The sequence below is a fragment of the Arvicola amphibius genome, chromosome 4 (genome assembly GCF_903992535.2).
Source record: "Arvicola amphibius chromosome 4, mArvAmp1.2, whole genome shotgun sequence".
Lineage (NCBI taxonomy): Eukaryota > Metazoa > Chordata > Mammalia > Rodentia > Cricetidae > Arvicola > Arvicola amphibius.
The window spans coordinates 128,732,272-128,753,268 of record NC_052050.1 but is presented as its reverse complement, the minus strand read 5'-3'; the positions used below and the strand labels follow the sequence as shown (position 1 = coordinate 128,753,268).

Here is a 20,997-nt window from a genome sequence, read left to right as displayed (position 1 = left end):
GTAATTTGTCTCATATTTTGTAACAACCATGTGTGTGCACACTTGTGTGTGCATGAGTGTGGGGGGGTGGAGGGTAGGGGAGTGGGGAGTGTGTGTGTACAAAAACCTAGCCGGTGACTGACAATCTGTAATCATACACCCATCAAAGTAGTCAAAAATAACCAGAATGTATTGTTTATTTTACTGATAACAACATAGATGGGGCCCTGGAAAACACTAGAAAAATCACCTCCCCCCTGAGACCTGTGCAGACCACAGTATCGGGTAAAATGATGCCATTCTTGGTTCTGGAACCCACGCTTTCCCAGACTGAGCCACTCTGTTTACAGATTACCAAATCTCCTTTCCCTTTTCTCCAAGTGCATCCAAGCAGAATGCTCTATTGACTGTGCTCGGCTCTCCTGGGCCAGGGCGGCCCTATCCTATTGAACATCAAGTCCAAGACTTCCTTGGGTTTTTAAGCATCTCCTGCTTCTTTTCCCACATCCTTGCCTCTCTTCTTGTGAACCAGAACATTCTGCCCATATCACCAGATGTGCTTGGTTCCATCTACAACTAAAGCAGAATGCTACCCAGACACCCCTGGCCTCCCTTCCTATAAGAGGCAGACACTGTCGCTGAGCCAATCTGGATTGTTTCTTTCACTTCTACCATGCGTTAGCTATGTGATCTTCTGTGAGCTAATCCCATTCAGACAAGTTATTTCCCAGCCTGAGAACTGATACTAACCACAGCAATTTGCTGGTCTGGTGAAGACGAACAAAAACACAGATAAAGCAATCATTACCACCCCTGGACCACAGAGGTGATCAGCGAACAGTCACCCCTTTCTGAGGCACTGTCATTTCCCTCAGTCTGATGGTTCTCCAGGTCCCCTTGTTCCCTTTCCCGTAGACACCCTCATTTTGGCTGCAACAGCCAGAGAGCTTCAAAACCCTACATTCTCACACTTACCCCTGTGTACCAAACAGTCCTGTCCAACCTGCAGACCCTGGACACTCCACCTGCATCCCGGGGTAGCTATGAACGTAGCCCAAACTCAAATAGAAAACTTACCTAGCACATCATCGTGAGATTTGGGGAGTGGGGTGGGGTAACAGGGCACGAGAGGGGATAACGGCAAGCATAAACATCACAGATAACAAACCACATCTAGGTCACAAGGTGAGACATGCCTGATTAGGCACAGATACTTTAACTGCAGAAATACTTGCTATTTTTTTTTTTATGCTGTGAGGTACACCATGCAGAAACATTTCCTGATTCTCGCACTACTCCTACCGATACAGTAATTGTTCCTGCTTTACAGACGAGGAAATGAAGACTTTAACTTGGCCAAAAGTAAGGAAGTAAGAAAATATTAATGCACTCAAAACTGCTCAGTTCCGAAGTGCCTGGACGTGCTCTTGTTTTGTTTTAATTGAAATTACGGAGGCTGCGCTTTGATTGCTTTTAACTTCCCAGCAAAGTGCATTGCTGAGCAAGTAGACCATGAATAAGACAGGTGTTACTCAAAGGAATGATGGACGCTGAAACCTGAAGCCTCTTTTGAGCCTCTTTGAGCCTGGAGAGGTCTGGGCGACTGCACCCAGCTAAGAGCTCCTCGGGCCAGGCGCTGTCTCTCACTTCCAAAGTTGGAGCTTTCCTTGGTGGGAGGGGGGCGGGGAGGAGAGGAGGCCAGTGACGTCACTCCGCAGCAGGGATAAAACTCCCCGACAGCATTCCCAGCTAGGTCGCAGCCTGGGGAGCTAGGTGGGTTGTCTGGTTCCGGGACACGCAGTGTGCACCCGTCGTTCGACCCGGTCGCAGGAAGGCATCATGCCCCAGAACGTGGTCCTCCCGGGCCCTGCGCCCTGGGGCTTCAGACTCTCGGGGGGCATAGACTTCAACCAGCCTTTGGTCATCACCAGGGTAGGTGTTTTCCGTTCTGATTTTGTTAAGGGTCACCTGGCATTCAGGAGGCGCGGCAAGTGGCTCTGGAGCTATAGGAGAATAGCCAAGAAGCCCGGGGAGGGAGGCAGGATAGCGCAGGGAGTGAAGGGGAGGCGGGTGCTAAGCTTCTGCATCCCAGCTGAACTTCAGCAACAAGCTGAGAAGATGCGAAGCAGTTTTGAAATTTAACCAAGTCGGCTCACACACCCTGCATCCCTTTATCTTGGTCCCCCAGCCACATTTCCAGGAGAGAACAACCAACAGTGCCAGTTCCTGGGCTCAGAGGAGGGTGCCCTAGCTGGGGGTGCTTTGGGCTCTCCCCACTCGGCTTCTTTCATATCAGACAGACATAGGGAGAGAGAAAGAGGTACTGAGAACGCACAGATATTTGGTAGAGCGAAACTTGCACCTGAGCAGTTCTCTTGCTTGGATGAAAACTTCGGCCGGGTGCTGTTCGCAGGGCATAGCGTGGATTGGCTAAGTTGGAACCACTCATATCAGCCCAGGCAGGGAAAATATTACTAATGTGTATTCCTCCGTTTCCAGGCATTCTGAATAAATATTTTCCAAAGCTGGGAACTTGGCTGAGAAAGTATTACCTATAATTCAAACTACAAAAGAAAACCTGTGCAATAGTTTACCTGATGGAGAACAACTGCTAATGCAACTTTGAAAATACGACTTTAGTAGCAAAAGCAAATGGCTTTTTTTCCATGTTATCGACAGCAGAACCCAACAAGAAGAGGGGTGTAAAAATGAAACCCAGGTTTCCTTTTCTGATAGCAAATTTCTAGAATAATTGTAAACATTATTTGGTCTAGCTGCTAGTTTCTCCGTTTTTTTTTTTTTTTTTTTTTTTAAGCAATCATTTCAGTTACCAAATGCAAGCCATTTTAAACATGAAGGCACAAACTTTCAAATATTATAATTTTATTCTCCAAATGTTATGCTTCTCTTCCTGCTCGTACTGTATTTTACAAATGTATGCTTTATAACCTAATCATTCACAGATTCTTGAATAAGGCAACATATGTATGTCGATATCATTTGGGGAGCACTCTGCCTTTTTAAAGTCTCAAAGCATGTATCACAGGGATGCATGCAACGGGTCATTTCAAGATTTGTTTTACATTTTTCAAAAACATATAAACATGCCTGACATGTGTTTTTATATGAGACATGAAAACATACCCCCAGAAATGTTCTTAAGTAAATTAAGCAGTAAATGCTTCCGTGACCTGGGCCAAGCAATTCCTTTTATAGATTCACCAAAGAAAACAGTTTCCACAGTTTCTACTAAGAAATATGCTTAGTTTATATAGTTTCACTGGCTCATATTAAATAACAGAAGCTTTTGAATCCTAGCAAAGAATAAATCATATTTAAATTAAATCCTAAAGAATGAATTATGTCATAAAGACCCTTGAAGAAACTTACAAAAGAATTATCCCACTTTTAGTTTGTAACATATCTGTCGGATGAATCATGTGTTTGAAATTAGGGATTGTTGACACTAAAAGCAATATTATCTTAAAGCAATCTTGCATCTGCATTTGGACTCTGAAGGCTATTGGTGAATGTATTTGATGTAATGACAGTTTTACTTGAAGAACCATTCTGTCTTGGATTTCTAACTCCTATCTAATCTGGGCCACAACTGTAGAGATTAATTCAGTAATAGACCAGACATTATTTATTTAAAGTATGCCTTTTCAATATTTTAACTTTTAGGGAACAGAGAACATGGAACTGTTCAACCCAAATTGTCTCTAAAGCCATGTGTATCAGGAATTCTTTTTGAATAAATACAAGCCCACTCACTTGGGCTTCTATGCCTTCATTGAAACTGATTAAGAATATATCCACTGAAATTACAGAGACATGAGAAATCATTTGGATAAAAACCTAGGAGGAATTAGTCAAAAATAAGCTGTTGTTACTATGCAGTGGAATAATTCAATTTTGTAATTTTAATAATATTCTAGAAAGTATTGGCTAACATTGTGTATACTGTTACATTTTTTGCTTAGCACACATCCTTCTAAGACTGTTACTTGGGTTAACTCACTTCAATCTCACAACATCCCTTTTCGAGCAGAAAAAAAAAAGGTCCCCTTTCACAGATTAGAAGAACGAGCCTTCACGGCAGTCTTTAGTGCACCAATGATGGCAAGTGGAGGACCAGGTCCGTCCAGCTCCAGTGCCTGCACGCTTAAGACTACACATGATAAAAAAAATACCTCCCGTAACATCCAATATGTCAATGGCCCATCTCTTCTACATCAAGATTCACTCTCTGGTCTTTGGGTTGCTATCTTTATTCAAGATATCCCAACTTCCTGCCTAGAAACCTGCCTGCCTTCTCCTATTCACCCTGTGTATTCTTAGCATCCATCTTTGAAAAGCACAAGGGGCCTGTCATCCTCCCCCATAACATCCTCCGGTGACATCACCAGCTTGTAGAGAACAAACGATGTGTTCTTCAGCAAGGTTTTTTACTGTCTGTTGTGACTTTTCTCTCTCCCTTGTCTCCTCTCACTCCATGCATGGGCAGTGATGCCACAGCTCTGGCTGCTTGTGACCTCCCTAGCATGGCTGAGCTTCTGACACATGTCGCTTTCTCCCAGAATTCTTTGCTCTACCTCCACCCCCATGATCCTCTCTGCCTATGAAAACCTATTCAAAACTTCTCCCCAAGCTCTCTTCCAATCATGGTCATTTCTTTCATTGCACAATGATGGTTTTCCTCCTATCGGCTCTTATTGTCATGTCTATACCACAGATACTTAAGCATACCCAACTCCTTCACCTGCTCTTTGAGGGCAGGAACCTTTTACAGTGGAAATTGTTCAATATGTAGCACCATCGTCTGTATCATAAATGCCGTAAGATAAGTATAGCCATAATATGAATGGCTAACCCGTTCACCCTTCACATAACTTTATTGCCATAAATAATAGGTAGGTTGCGCTCTCCAAATTTTCACTTTACAATAAAGGTAACTATCTGGTTAAATTCTTAAGGACACAAAAGACTGAAATGCAAAAGCCACACTTACTGTCACAAGAAGGTCCTTCCTTACAAGAGAGGTATTTTCTCGAGCCATTGAGGTCAGTTTTTGTCCTACTACAAGCTAGGTTGTATGTACCCTTCACTCTGTCCTGTATAAAGGCAGACTAGGGAGGATCCCCAATTCATGACCCTGCTGCTTTTTAATGGCATGAAAGTGACACACCTTCAGGTCAGACCACACTTTAAGTTTTGCCTCTGCCTGTGCTAGCAACTGACAATGTGCCACTCTGTCTTGATGCCGGATAGTGGCAAAAAAAAAAAAAAAAAAAAAAAAAAAAAAAGCAACAGCTAGAGTCGACCATGTGAGCAGGAGAGCAACAGTAGGCCTCTATAGTGTATTGTACTCTGCACTAGGATGTTCGGTAGGTTTGATGTATTAGATTTTTTGTTAGTTTAAGAGGTTTTCAATTGCAATTGATTGGAATGTAACTTCATCTTACACCAAGGAGCTTCCAGACAGCACGGCTAGGAGACGATGCAGCTCCATCCAGAGCTTGTGGGAAGGTTACTGGTGGATAGGGTCTAAGCCAGGTTCTTGGCCTCTTATCCAAAGAACTGAAAATAGGGGCTCACAAGGACTTGCAAAAGTAGCAAGATAACTTTATTCTGAGTACAGATTAGAGGAGGAGACACCATCAAAACTGGCAGTGGGCCACATGAGTGAGACGACTCAAGGGACTCCCCCCCCCCCCCATCATTGTTCTGGGCCTCTTTTATTGGACTTAGAAGAAGGACTTGGTTACCAAGGGATGTAAAGTTTGGGCGGTTCTCTATATTGTTTGAAAGGTTAGAACATATATTCACTTTTCCTATGTGCATGTCCCTTCCCATAATGCAGCTGGCTTTAATTGTATGCACAGCCAATTCTACACAGATATAAAATGGTAAGTAGGAAATTCTCCTAAAAGTTTACTAGGAAACACAGTTTTGCCTTAATTGCATGTATCCAAAGCCAGATCAAGGCAGATTAGCCTTTCTAGTCACACATATATGTGATGGGAATACACTTGAATAGAAACTATCTAAATGTAGCTGTACTGGGATGAGAAAACCCACACCATTAGAGATGGGAATGCCAGTAGCCTGGTATAGAGTGGGAGGGGGGTTCCAGATGACTCTAAGTTTGCTAAGTGCACTAATTGGAGCAGGGAAGGTGCATAGCATATGCAGGCAAAGAAACTAGGCTGTCAAGCACATCATTACTAGCAAGGGTGGGGTGGCACATAACTAAAATTGGGGACCCAGGTTGCTAATCTGTTCTCCTATGCTCTCCTGCTTCAAGGTAATATGTTACCTCACCCCCAACCAAATCTGCTGAAATTGTATTTCCAAAAGATAAGACAAAGAGTTTCTGTTCCATAATTATCCACAAACCCGCTAACCAGTGCAATAATTTTTATATACTTTGAAGAAACACATGCACACATCAAAAGGCAGGAAAATAAACCACCAGACCCAAGGTTTTCTAGACAACACATGCACTATATTTTTGTGAAAGATAAAATGTAGTTTTGGGTCATTCAGTTTAAGAGAGTGTCTTGGTCCAAACTGAAACGCCTTGTACTACATTGTATTTTGAATACTCAGTCTTTAGTTCGTGGTGGAATATTACAGGAGGTTTTAAGAAATGAGACTTGGCTCATAGAGGCAATGAGGGCCAAGCCTTTGAGGTTACACCTCCCTATGTCCACTCCCACCCCTGCCTAGGCAGCGCTCTGTCCCCTCTATAAGTTACTCTGCCAGAGATTCTGTCACACAATGACACAAAACTCATAGAGAGTGGTTAATTTCACATGTCTATGTGAGTTTCTTTGGTTTTTCTTGAAAGAAGATCCTAAGAGTTCTTCTAGAAGTTTCTTGACCAACCAGGAAATGGATTTACTCCCACAGACAAGTCACAGATTGTTGACATTTGTAAAAATGCATATATGAAAGGAAGCACAAACTCAAGTTGTTCACACGTCATGAAATGGGTGTGTATCTGAGGCCGGTGTTCCTTTCCTCTATTTTTATCCCCTCTTCCTTCTCTTCAGAGAGCTCCAGGATTAGTGTGGCTGTGAATGCAGCAAAGAGCTGAGTACCAACACAGAGTATGTCAGTGTACCATTAGAGCTTACAGATTCTCTCTCTCTCTCTCTCTCTCTCTCTCTCTCTCTCTCTCTCTCTCTGTCTGTCTCTGTCTCTCTCTCTCCCCTCCCTCCCTTCCTCCCTCCCTCCCTCCCTCTCTCTCGTCTATTGCTTCAATCTAAACTTTATTTGAAATTCAAAAATTTAAAAATGGGATGTGTGTAGTTGGACACCATTTTTCCCAGGATAGAAAGAATGATGTGAATATATTATCATAGCAAAACCCATGACTACAGAGAAGCACTCACTGGTACACATGTCCCTAACACTGATTGCAAAATATCCCATTAATTGACAGGCACCAAGGGAGAGCAATTATAGTTTAGATGGATCTATAATACAATATAATACAGAGGGATCGCTCCCCTGTGAGAAGCTTATGTGTCAGTGGAAGAAGGGACACGTACAAAAACTGCCATGACAAACTGGTCCAAGATTCCCCGAGAAAAGTATGGCTTAAGAGAAAGCAGGAGGCACGGGATGGAGGAGATTACCTGCAGGGAGGCTGCGTGGAGTAATGGAAGAGCCTGTGCTGTCAAGAGAAAAAGCCGCAGTAAGAATTTCTGATTTTTCACTGATTAAGTAACCCCACCTGAGCATCTTACAATTTCTGGGAATCAATTTTCTTACATTAAAGTAACAGCAACTGTTTTACAATATTGTCTTAATAGTTAAGCAAAATGATGCCCCTCAATAATAATACTATCATGGCACCAAAATGGTTGCCTTCATCCCAGACTGCGCGTTAGAATCACGCAGATCGCTTTGAAAATACCTATGCTCGGGGTCATGCGGAAATTCTGCTGTAAATGACGTGAGATGCCACTCTAGAAACTTCCACAGTGCCCAGGTCCTAGATGGATTTATCTGCCAGGCAAGGATTCCAAAGTTTATTTGGTAGGGAATGAAGAACAACTGAATAGGTTAATATAAATAGTCAAAGTCATCAAACATATGTAAATAACACAGCTCATGGGACCTTTCCTTGAGATTCTGACTCTGGACTCCAAAACTCTGGTATAGTATAAAGTGTTAATGGCTAACAAAGACCCTAGGTGATTCTTGTTACAGGGAAGTTTAAAATTATGATGCGGAGTGACTGACAATTATCTCTCTGGTATATTTATTAGTTAAGACCTTAATGATCCCAAATAAGAAATAATTTATTTTTTAAGCCCTATGCTTCAACTGGGCAGTGGTGGCACACACCTTTAGTCCCAGCACTCAGGAGTCAGAGGCAGGTGGATCTCTAAGTTCGAGGTCAGCCTGGTCTACAGGGTGAGTTCCAGAACAGCCAGGGCTACACAGAGAAACCCTGTCTTGGGGGAAATAAAAACCAGAAAGATGAAAGAAAAATAAACCCTATGCTTCATCTCACCTCTCTGTTCTCCAAACTGGAGAAAGCATAGTACTCAGAAGCTGTGAGCACACTATAAAGATACAATATGATAACATAATGACAGAGCATCAAAATAGAGCAATAATAGAGATTAATCATGGACAATGGATTCTTATGCCACAGTAAATGTTTAACTAACAAAAACAAAGACAAGTTCTCAGTCATTTTAGTCCTTACTGAACTGGAAAACCACAGACAATAAAGGCATTGTAAGTCTCCTTCTCCCTCTACAGCCATTTTCTACCCAGTCCATTCATTTGTGGAAAACTAAAGACAGTAATTACCATGTTGAGAACAAAGTCAGAAGTTCTTGCCATCACTAGCCACATTTCCTAGCTGACGTCCTCTCTAGATTCAGTTCTGTTGCTGTGACAAAACACTCTGGCCAAAAGCAATGTAGGGGGAAAGGGCTTCAGCTTCACCATCCCAGATCACTGTCTATCACTGCAGTGATATTGTGTCAAGATGACAATAAGCTAACAAAGCCACCTTCTGAAATGGTCCTTTAGCTGTTCTCAGATCAGCAGGAAGTCCTGGGTTACTTAGACAGATCACTTTCCTGCAAAAATGAAACCGTCCTGTCTGCTCAGCCTATCAGAGGGCATTGCTGAAACAGTTTCTAAGATGTAGCTGAAATTCTTAACTTTAGTATTTACTGTTAATAAATTTTAGTGCCTTCTATTATCTAAAATATTCAACTTTGATATCTGATGCCTGTTCAATATATAAATTCAATATTTATTACTTGTTCAATGTTGAAGTCCTGATGTCTGTTTAAATGTGTACATACAACAGCACAGGTGCATACAGACACACATACACACAGCTTTATTTCAAATCATCGTAACCAAAGCTAAAACAGAAAAAAAAAAGCTAACCACTTCCAGATTGAGATTGAGTGCTCTACGCTTGAGTCTGTTCAGCTGTATTATTAAACCTAAGAGGGGCTTTACAAACAAGCACGTCCAACCTCATTTAATGTTGATACCCAAATGAAGCATTCTGATCCTAGAACCTTAAAAATAGAAAGTACTGAGCCGGGCGGTGGTGGCGCACGCCTTTAATCCCAGCACTCGGGAGGCAGAGGCAGGTGGATCTCTGAGTTCGAGGCCAGCCTGGTCTACAAGAGCTAGTTCCAGGACAGGCTCTAGAAACTACAGGGAAACCCTGTCTCGAAAAAACCAAAAAAAAAAAAAAAAAAAAAAAAATAGAAAGTACTGCCCTTGATACTCTATACTGAAAGAATATTAAATGATTAGGGTTCTTAAATGATCAAGAATGGACACTTTGTCCTAGCAGTTCTGGGTCCAGGACAACTTCTAAATGGAAAGAAGCCATGAAATAGCCTCCGAGGGCTAAGATGCACTAAGCACAGTTGTCTTCACCAAGCTTTATCAACTGTTCCCACTAGAAAATCGTCATGACCCAGAAACTAAGCGAGCACAAGAAACAATCTAGGGGTAGTACTGAAGACCTAGGCCACATGAGAATTAGCACTTTTCCAATTTTATTTATTTACTTGAATGTGAATGTCTCTAGAGGTTCAGAATGGACTAGAACAAGCAAATAGAAAACAGCAAGTTGACTACTAATCCTATAGTAACATATTAGAAACCATTGAGTTTATTCCTGGAGCGATTTGAGGTTTAAAATGAAACTTGCAGATAACTCTGATTGACAATTGCCAGTTTCCAAAGGTCACAGTGGTAATTTCTCGGTGGTAAACAGAAACTGAGCTGGGGTGATGGTTCGGTAGGAAGAGATCATTCTGCACAAGCGTAAGGATCTGAGTTTGGATCTCCAGTACCTGGGAAAAGTTCAGGCACAGCTGGGCCTGTAACCCAATCACTGGGGAATGATGGAGACGAGAGAGTCACTAGACCTGACCTTCTACCCAGCCAACCGAGCTTGAAAATGGAGAGTTACAGGTTTACTAAGAGATCCTGTCTCAATCAAAATAAAGAAGAAAAAGTTAAAGCAGATAAATGCCTTCCTCTGTACTCAGAGCACACATGTGTGTGCGCACACAACACACACACACACACAGAGAGAGAGAGAGAGAGAGAGAGAGAGAGAGAGAGAGAGAGAGAGAGAGAGAGAGAATCATAGAAATCGCATACATACAAAACACAAGCACATATACATAATTCATAATTTTGGGGTACTAGCTTTTTCTTCTTAAGCCCTGACTTAAATGCCCTCTTCACTCATTCTTCAGTTTTTATTTATTAAATCTAAACACCGGGAAATAGACTGTGAAACATTAGAGTGGGATTACATCCTGATAACACCATCAAGAGTTAAAAGTATTGTAAGTTGAAATGAAATGTAGAATGAGTGCATCTTGATAGATTCAGCACAGCCAAAACAACAGCTTACAGGCATGGTACACTTATAGAATATTTGTTGTTTATCAACCTAGCCTGAACTTCACCATCAGTGTGCTCTCTCTCTCTCTCTCTCTCTCTCTCTCTCTCTCTCTCTCTCTCTCTCTCTCTCTCTCCTCTCTCTCCTCTCTCTCTCTCTCTCTCTCTCTCTCTCTCTCTCTCTCTCTCTCTCTCTCTCTGCATTTGTGTGTGGGTGTATGGGTGTGTGCATGTGTGCTGGCTGGACCTAGAGCTCTGTTGTTACCTCCCAACATCAACAAATGTTATACTGAAAATCACTGGCTAAGGACAAGATCATACCACAGAACCCAGGAATGGTTCATCCTGAGTTATACACCTTTTGAACCATGGCGAAGTTGAAAAATCACCAGTCAAATCAGCCTAAGTCAGGGCCCTCTGTCAGATGAGCTTGAGAAGACAGTAACACACAAGCAACTAAACAAACACAGAATTAAAGATGATCTTCATGAAGGAAATAAACAATAAAAATGAATAATGAGGTCAGGAGACTAGAGAAAAACCACTCCAGAACTTTACAGGAAATTCTAAAATGCATCATTTGCATCTAAACCCAAAGGATTAAAAAGCAGCCACCAGGTGAAAAGTATTTCAGACAGAAATAACTATGCAGGAAGACCTTAAGGAGGTACAGAATTGCTCTGCTTAAAAACTGAAAGGAAATCAAAATGACCATTGAATCACGGATAAAGAAGAGCGGGACAGGTGTCAGATGACCAGACATTTAGCTAGGAAGATAGCCATGTGAGGACAAGACAGAAAACTGAGAGAAACTTTTACCCAGAAAAAAAGAGCGGTAATCAAAGCAACCTTTGATTTTTAAGTGGATATCCAGTAGATTTAACATTCCACATTTTCTCTTTCTAACCATTAAAAATACTGTAACATATATGTTCCTATGTCCTGAATCATTCCTTTTATTTCCACTTCTAAAAGAATCATACACCTTTCTGGTAGAAAGAAAAAAAATGAATCTTGCTTTTCCCCTATTTTGAAAAAAATCTCTGAATTTTAAGTAAAATGTTTAGACCATTTATATTTAAAGTAGTTACTATTCTGGTTTATTTAAAATCTATCTTATCAGGTGTTTTCTGTTTATTCCACCTGTTCTTCATTCGTGGAGAAGATAGCAAGACTGAATGCAAATTTTCTTTGTGTCATTGGTTCCCAGAGGTTCTTTACATTTATGCTAACTCACCCCTAACAGTTAGCAATCTACTGTCTTATCTAACAGCAACTATTATGACCTCTTCTTCCTCCCTGCTCCATCACAGGTGGTCCATGCACAGACGTGTGCTCTTCCTTCCTTGGAGGCATCCATCTTTCCTTGAGGTTCCGTATTTCTTCCCAGTGACTTCAGGTCTCTTGAATGTTATAAATGTTTATATTTTCAGGTTTCTTGTCAGTTCAAGAGTGATTCTCTCCTCAGATTTCTACACTCAGGCATTCTGTCTTAATTTAAGCTATTATAACTGGGTGACTTTTCAACAGCAAAAATCATTTCTTGCCATTCTCAAAGATAGAAATCTGAAGTTAGGGTACTAACATGGTTGGGGCCTTGCAAGGGCACCCTGCCAGATTTCAAGTAATTAACTGCTTGCTTTCTTACAAAAAAAAAAAAAAAAAAAAGGCAGAAAAACAACGAAGCTGTTTCGAAAAGTCTGTTTGTGAGGGCGCTAGTCTCGGTCATGATGGGTTTAGACTGCTGACCCTTCCCAGGGGCTTTTCCTCCAAAGTCATCACTTCAAAAGAAATTAATCATATGAATGTATGGACTATAAATATCCAATTCATGCTGCCCCCTCACAATGTTAAAAATGAAAATATAGCAAGTTGCTAAAGTAGTTTCAATTCAAGTACCAAAGTCGCCAAAATGTAGAAAGCTATCTCCAAATAGAAAGTTCTGTTTAACAACAAAGTATTGATTTTCAACAAAGAAAACATTTATAGATGTAGTTATAGAAAATATTTAAATGATAACAAGCGGTAGGATGACTCTGAAAACATGGCTAGTATGAAACAAAATTATTTAACTTAATAAAATAGCACAATTGGTCAACCAAAAGTTCTTTAAAATTAGGGTTACGATTTCACAACACCTAAAACACTGAAAAGCTTTCCAGGGTGACATACAAACATTAAGTATAAAACGCAAGAGACTGCTGGAGACTGGATTTTAAACGGTGTCTTGATACGTCTTCCAGATCACTCCGGGAAGCAAGGCGGCAGCTGCCAACCTGTGTCCTGGAGATGTCATCCTGGCTATTGACGGCTTTGGTACGGAGTCCATGACCCATGCAGATGCACAGGACAGGATTAAAGCCGCAGGGTATCAGCTGTGTCTCAAGATTGACAGGTGCGCCTTGGCTAATGGGGTCAAAACTTGATCTGGTTTTCAGGAGAACCCGAATCAGAACTCTAAATGGCCTCATCTGCTTTGTGAGAAATGTCATAGACCTAAAATTTTGATGGGTTTTTATTTTGTTTTGTTTTGTGTTTTTGTTTCTGTTTTTTTATGTATCAGCCACTTTATTCTTGTATTCACTGAAACTGGCCAGTCTAGCATGTGTGGATGAACCAATTTTTAAAAACAAAATTCTCTGAAATGTCAAAATTTAAATCATGCAAACGAATGGCTTCTTCATAGAGTAGCCTAGTGACTTGACCTTGAAAATAATTATAGCCATGAAAACACAAAGCAGAGTGAACGGCTGGACCATCGCTCTGTGCAGTGGAATAGCATTGAAAGGTGCCCCTCAAAGACTCTCTTGATTTGCCCCAACATGACCATATTACATTTGCTTGTTAATTTCCTTTCTACTGCAGGCTGGTCTGTACAGATTCATCCCAAAGACTACTACAAGGTGTGGGGAATATATATGTGTATAGTACATTTGCAGATGCTTCTAGCCTATCTCCTAAAGCTGAAATTTGATCCCAGCTTCTTGTTATGAGAGCCTTGGTATGAAGCTAAAAATAATGAAATAATAATTGGTTATAGGGGTCGTTCTCATGTGATTATCATGTTGCCATAGTACCCATATCCCTCTCCGTCGGTACAGAAGACTCAATCTATTAGCCATCCATAGCCCTCATGCAGTAAAATAGATTCTTTCTTATCCACGCCTTTGGTTCTGAGCCACAGACACATAAGAGCTGAGCAAACCACAGCTCTTTGATGCCAGTCACACAGCCGTGTGGCCAATCTCTCCCTGTGGCTACAGTGGTGGCCTTAGAAGGATAGAAGAGAAGAGAGATCCATGGAGTTTGCCTCTTGCTCTCTGCAGTGTGTCTCTAAGTGTCCTCTTCTGATGTTCTTCCACTGGAGACCGCACCATGCACTTGCTCTGTTCTCAAGTCCTCAAAAGTACCCTAAAAAAATAAGACTAACAAAATGGGGACATGCAGAGTAAGTAGACACTAGATTCTTCTGGCTTAAACTAATCAAGACTGCTAGTGTTTTTCACAGCTAGAATGGGAAACTGTGTATTTTGAAAGGGTCTGGATTGAGATTTCGAGTTTGCAAGCTTTGTTTTGTTTGCAGGGCAGAAACCCGCTTATGGTCGCCACAGGTGTCTGAAGATGGAAAAGCACATCCTTTCAAAATCAACTTAGAAGCTGAACCACAGGTATGACGTTAGGAGAAGATGAAATCACGTCACCCCTTCTGTTCACGGGTGGGGAGGCTTCCTGGGGGGAGAACTGACAAACTAAGAATCAGGAGCAAGTCACCTGTGAAGTCACAATTGGGGTCTACTCCCTGAGATTAATTTATATGATTCATATTTTCTTATATACAGAGACAAACAGAGCAAGGGTCTAGGTAAATATGTCTTTAAAAGTCACGTGTCTCCTCTGCCGGGCATGTTGGTATATGTCTGTAATCCCAGAATTTGGGAGACAGAGCCAGGATTGCTGCAAGGCTGATGCCAGTCTGGAATAGACAGGAAGTTCCAGGCCAGCCAGGGCTACAGACTGAAACCGTGACACACTCAAAAGGGAGGAAAACACACTTTCTCATTCAGAACAATTTGACTAGATCCGCCTGGAGTCCACTTTTCTTCTCCTTCTTTTTTCTTTCTTTTCATTTTATATGATAGACTTCTGCTGAATAAATGGCCCTAATGTAATCTAAGAACATTAAATTGTTTAAATGAAGCAAAAATAAAAACCGGGCTGGGCCATTTGAAACAGGTGGCTCTAATCTAATAGTTGTAATCTTCAATTCGGTAAGGTCTTTGCACGGGTCTTGTTTTGACACCCTGACTTAATTCTCAGTTCTGACATTCTCTAATTAAATTTACCTTACCTAAAAGAATTGGATTTTGTTATCACGGAGATACTCTGCTCATGCAACTGCCTTATAACAGATAAAGGATTTTTCCCTTGAGGCAACCCTGTCTCATGAGCCACATGAATCTAATCATCCAAGGCTTATCTGGCTATGCCCATTTTTAGAACCCCCTCTCCCCGAAAGGCTGAAATTCTGAAATTGAATCAAACCTCAATTATAATACACTGGAAAAATCTAATTACGAACAGGGCTTTAGAACCTCTACTTAGAAGCTGCCAAAGGCTTAGAGATGCAAAGGTACATGTTTAATATCACCTTTTAAACAAGCTTTCCTAGTAAGATGCTAGCTATTCCTAGCGTACAGTTTGCTAATGAAGACTGCCGGGGAGCACAGTTATAATTCACACTTCTGCACTCTTGCCCTTGGCAGGGTCATCGGCTCCGTGTTTTCTACTCATCCAAAGTAAACCTCTCTTTTCTCTTCATTAAACAGACATAGCACAACATAAGTACAAGTGTCTCACAGGCTGCTCAGAGATTTCAATAAGACGATACAGGCATTGGCCTTTCGAAAGCTAGTCGAAGGAGTGAGATTGCTTCTGCTTAAGTGTCTTCTCCCCTCAACCTCCAAGCTGTGAGCAGAACCCTTCCCAACTTTCTTGACAGTGTTCACCTGTTTACAGAAGGGCTTCCTGTCTTCACTGCCGCTGTGAGACATGGAAGAGTCCCTTCCTCGTGACTATTACAAAGGTCATTATAAATCGTGCTCCTTCAAAGCTTCATTTCAGTTAAAATACAGCTCCCTCCCTGGCCCACACACAGAAAAGGAAACACAGTATGTGTTCTTTCGAGAGAAGGGTTTATAAGATTCTTGACCTAGCTTTTGACTAAAAGGAAAGAGATAATCTGTGCCTAAAAATTATGAGCCAAAAGAAGAGAAAAAGGGCTGCAAAGAAAGTAAGCAAGAAAATATAGAATATTTTCAAGACAGGAGCCATGGGTCTGTTCTCCTTACTGAGACCTTCCCAGGCATAGGCAGGCAGCAAGCGTCCAGTAAATCCCAGACTAATGGGATGGAGGCTAAACTGTGCATTTCCTAGCATTGACCAGGATGGGTCCTGGGGACCAGTTCTCAGAACAGATGCTGCTTGCAGCTGTTAAGTTTTGTGTGATCTTGGAAGGCGAGTGGCATATTTAGGTCAGAGAAAATGTTCATTCTTCAAAGTGAGCAAACACTGAAAAAGATGGGAGAAGATCTATAGATTGACCATCCCAGATTAAAACTGCTGAGGACCGGAAGCTTCATGTTCATTTGAAACATTTGCATATACACAGCGAGATATACACATATACGGTGAGATATGTTACTGAAGAGACTCAACCCTAAACACAAAATTTGCTTTTCGCCTTTTTTCATCTTGACACGTAGGCTCAGGGGAATGAGCCATCCCATTGAGTCAGGAGCCACTGCACGAGACCAGGTGAGGAGTTTCCACTTACAACCTATCTCTGCTCAAAATCTTTCCCATTTTGGAGCAGTTTTCCTTTCTGGGTTTAGATTAGAGATGTTCAACCTATAAACATAGCGAAAAGATCTAGAAGCCGCTGGTGGCTCGCCCTGGCATGCTAGGGTCATGTATGTTGGTAACTGGCAATACCGCAATCAGCACTTTAATTGATACAAGGAAGGAGGTTAGATGAAACACGACATTCTAGACACATCGCTGTCATGTGTACACAGCGCTTTGTGGCAATGCCCAATGCCTGCTCACTTCCCTACACATCAGTTCATCACCTAGAGACAACAGAAGAGAAAAGGAGACCTGTGTGGCCCTTCTGCATGCCTCTGTTGACTGTCCAAAGTTGAAGCCTAGAATGCATTAGATGAGATTCCCATCTCTATGTCCGCTCACAGCACACATCAATCACTGTATTGTGTGCACCCTTTTGCACATTTTTTCCCATCCCAAATATATTCTTGTTTTTAAAACTCTAACTCTCCGATATGAGATGCGAGCTCTGGGGTACTAAACAGATTCCATCAATGGGCCAAACCCCAGATGATATTTAATCACAGTTTCTACTCCTACCCTGGTAGGGATTTATTAAACCAAGATGTACTCAAGCCATGAGGGGAGTCTGTATTTTGCTACCTAATCTCTTCAGAATTTAGAGTCAATGATAATCCCTGGGCTGGAGTGAGAAAAGAGGTCTCTCGTGCAAAGCTGCATGCATTAATTTATGACTATCACCTTTCCAAGAATTAGCTTCTAAGACGTAATTCTAATTTTAAATATTCTGGCCTCTTGTTAATCATTTTATTAGCCCGGATATGCAGAATTTAAGGGTTAGAGTAGACATTTTTTTTATAATTCTTCAGATAGGGAAAAGGAAATGAAAGGAAATGAATTTCTTTCCTTTTTTAAGTGAGAAAGGTGACGATTAGGTTAACAACTGCAGCCGGGATTCAGATGGCGGCTCTTAAAATTCCATTCGGTTGAGTCATGCCTTGTCCTTATGGACTCCCTCCACGAAACCAGCCTCTGACAGGCTCCAAGATAAGAACAAGTTCAGCTCTCCTAATCATCAAAGGGTTTCCTCTTATGCCGCTCTTCAGCCAGATTGCAGCATGACTAGCTCACATGGCACAGGCATTTGGTCCCCAAAACAGCTTAATTTCAGTGTAGTTTCTGCCATCCGAGAGTCCTGGTTACAACACAGAGGGACATTCTCCTAACCGATTAGGCACTTGCGGCCTTTGCATTTGGAGGGAAAAAAAAAACAATTTTTAAGTAATACACACACTGCCTCTCAAAAAGATTTGCTTTCCCCATTAATGAGAACTATGTAAAAAGAGCTCCTTTCCCGAGAGCAGAGGTGTGTCAGCGGGGGAAAGGAATGGCATCAGCATACGCCGATGATCCTATTCCTCTCTGCTGCTACAGGTGAATGGTAAAACGCAGCCAACAACAGAGATCTGAATTCTTGTGTCTCAACCCAAGTCAAATTGGTATAGTACTGTGACCTTTGGTATGGGGTAAAATATTCTTTCTTGTTTTTAGCATGCTATCTATTCATAACTTACTATGAAAATAAAACATTATGCCCCATTATCTAAGACCAAGGCCAAGAGATATGTTGATATTATTTGTACATATGGTGTTTTTCCCTTTACGTTTAGACTTGGGGGACTTTTTCTTACATAATGATAATAATTGATATAAAATGTTAATGGTTAGGGTTTTTTTTCATCTTTCCATGCTATCACTAAGTAGAGATGTTTTGTTTTTATGGATTCAGATTTGAGTCTTATGCCTCCATAGGACCTTAGAAGTTGTTCAGATCAGTTTCCAGCAACTGAATGGATTCATTCCGAGTCTGGCTGTCTGTGCGCAGACTCTGGTATTTTTCCAAAGAAGGCGTCGCTCTAGATGGGCATTGTTAGTCCTTCTTTAAAGTAAACTGTTACTTTCACTCCTGCTTAATATAAGCTGGGTAACCCAAACATATGATGTATCTATTATAGAAAAAAAGGGGGGGTAGAAACAAACCGAAAACGGCTGTCTGAGCAGGAAGGACATTATGCCCATGTCTTTGTAAAGAACTGTGTCTTCCTATTAAAGAGGTGTTTACATGTGCGGCCAGTTTGTTTCCCTAAAACTAACTTCAATCTCCTCTCCGATGTTTTGGTAACTAGAAGGAGATCTACAACGCAATCTCTCATACACATTTCCCACGGGAGTCCTCTAACCGGGGGGGGGGGGGGGGGGGTGTTGGAAACACTTGAAGCCCATCACTAGAGAAAAACGATGGATTCAGAGTGGCTTTGTATTCCATTTGAAGGGTGGGTACGAGCAGATAGCTTCATAAATTCCAGGCGCGATGGTACAGACCCATCGCCTCACTTTGACTTGATCTCGCTTTGCATCATTGATCTCTTGCCTCCCCGCGGTTTTCATATGAAAGATTTAGAGAATAGTAGGTAGGGTGTGTGGGTCAGGCACACTGCTTCAGATGAAAACAGTAATGGCCTTGACTCTTCATCTGTGCACAATGTTATCAAGTAAGAAACTGAAGGTGAACTGGCTTTGAGTGTTGTCCTTGTCCAGGTCATTTCTAGGATTTTGGTGGCTACTGCCACGAGTCCCATTTTTCTGCTACCAGTGGCATTCCAGCCATTTTAATATTTCACTCTTTCAATGTATTATCCTTTACCATGAGCCCCTTGTGTTTAAAAACCTGATTTTAAAATTGAGAATTAATTCGAATGGCTGCTTTTTGGTAAGGTAAGAATTATTTGAGGGCTGGAGAGATGGCTCAGCAGTTAAGGGCATTGCCTGCTCTTCCAAAGGTCCTGAGTTCAATTTCCAGCAACTACATGGTGGTTTACAACCATCTGAAATGAGATCTGATACCATCTTGAGGAAGAAATCTGGTCAGCCGTCCTCATCAACTTAGACCATGAAACCCAATATAGACAAGTTCAACAGAACTACCATATACGGGTGCCCACACATGCTTCAGCATTGCCAGGGCATAAATTTAAAAAAAAATTGGAAGAATTATTTGATGGCTTTCTCTGGGTAAAATAAACACAAATGTGGGGATATAGAAAATGCTACATAAAAACTTTATGTTGCATGTGCTTTTCCAAGAAAAGAAAAAAGAAAGGAATTAAAGAGGACTAGCAGGCGTCTAAGCGGCTTTGTCTTTTGATTCTGTTTGGCCATCAACAATGATGTAAGACTTGGACAGAATGCTGCCTCTCTGTGCCATCGCTAAACTTCTTGTTTAACGATGTATACACGTTGGTGTATACACTTCATTGTGCTTTGGGGAACGACTCTAGAAGCCAGTAAACTAATGCTTTGCAAAGCCTAAACAAGAATGTTTCGAGCCTGCATTAGAAAGACCTCCTTTTGTGATGTGAATAGCACGTCAGGGGATTTTTTTTTTTCTTTTAACCAATCGCATATTTCTAATGTGAGAGGGACAAGAGAAAGAGACAGAGAGAAACCAAAGCTGAAATCACAAAGGAAAGCCTGGAGCTGGCTAACCTATATACTGATGTTTGGAAGTCCTGCTGGGGATGCTGAGAGCACAGATATCTTCAGACGAGCTGATCCCTTTGGAGGACAATCATCGTTCATGCTCATTCATTATTTGAAAGCTTACAAAGTAAAAGCAGAAGGTAGATACTTTTTTCACCAATCAAGCCATCATAGTATATTAATTAATTATTGTAAATGTCGTACTATTCACCACGATTTTTGAGGCATTTCATACTTCATTCTGAAAAGAATCAGCCCAGTCCCACAAAGCTTGACTGACTCACTCTGTAATTAGCATGGAAGATTTATAATCCATCAAAGCTAAATTGGGCCATTAGCCTCTGTCTTCCTCCTATCAGAAGGAGTAGCAAAGGCTCAAGCCATGAGTGCTGTCATTACTTATAATTGTTCCCAGCACACTTTTTTTTCAAGCCATAATAATGGGTAATCAAAGTGATAGTCACAAAATACAGCCAATCCAAATTAAAGATCGGCACAACACCCTCAGACCATACAGCCACGTAAATGTTTGCACACACTTTTATGTGTTACGGGACTCAAAGCTAGGACATTTCTAAAGCTATGTTTAGGGGCTTCAATAATCTTTACTGAGTGACAGCAAGAGTAATGTCATCCAGCCAATGCCTCGGCATCAAGCTATTCTTGTAGAGGAAGAAAAGGTCTACGAACAAGGTATTAGTCAGTCTATTACCACTA

General features: G+C 41.4%; 1 protein-coding gene across 2 annotated transcripts in view; it reads left to right on the top strand.

Moving 5' to 3' along the window:
- The first annotated feature begins 1,752 nt into the window (after positions 1 to 1,752).
- Positions 1,753 to 20,997, top strand: part of Pdlim3 (PDZ and LIM domain 3) — a 31,692-nt gene continuing 12,447 nt past the window's right edge. For both annotated transcript variants that reach the window (XM_038327729.1, XM_038327730.1), the window contains exons 1-3: positions 1,753 to 1,911; positions 13,140 to 13,291; positions 14,480 to 14,564. In XM_038327729.1, the coding sequence (XP_038183657.1) occupies positions 1,819 to 1,911; positions 13,140 to 13,291; positions 14,480 to 14,564 (330 nt within the window). In that variant the 5' untranslated portion in view covers positions 1,753 to 1,818. The remainder of the gene's footprint in view (positions 1,912 to 13,139; positions 13,292 to 14,479; positions 14,565 to 20,997) is intronic.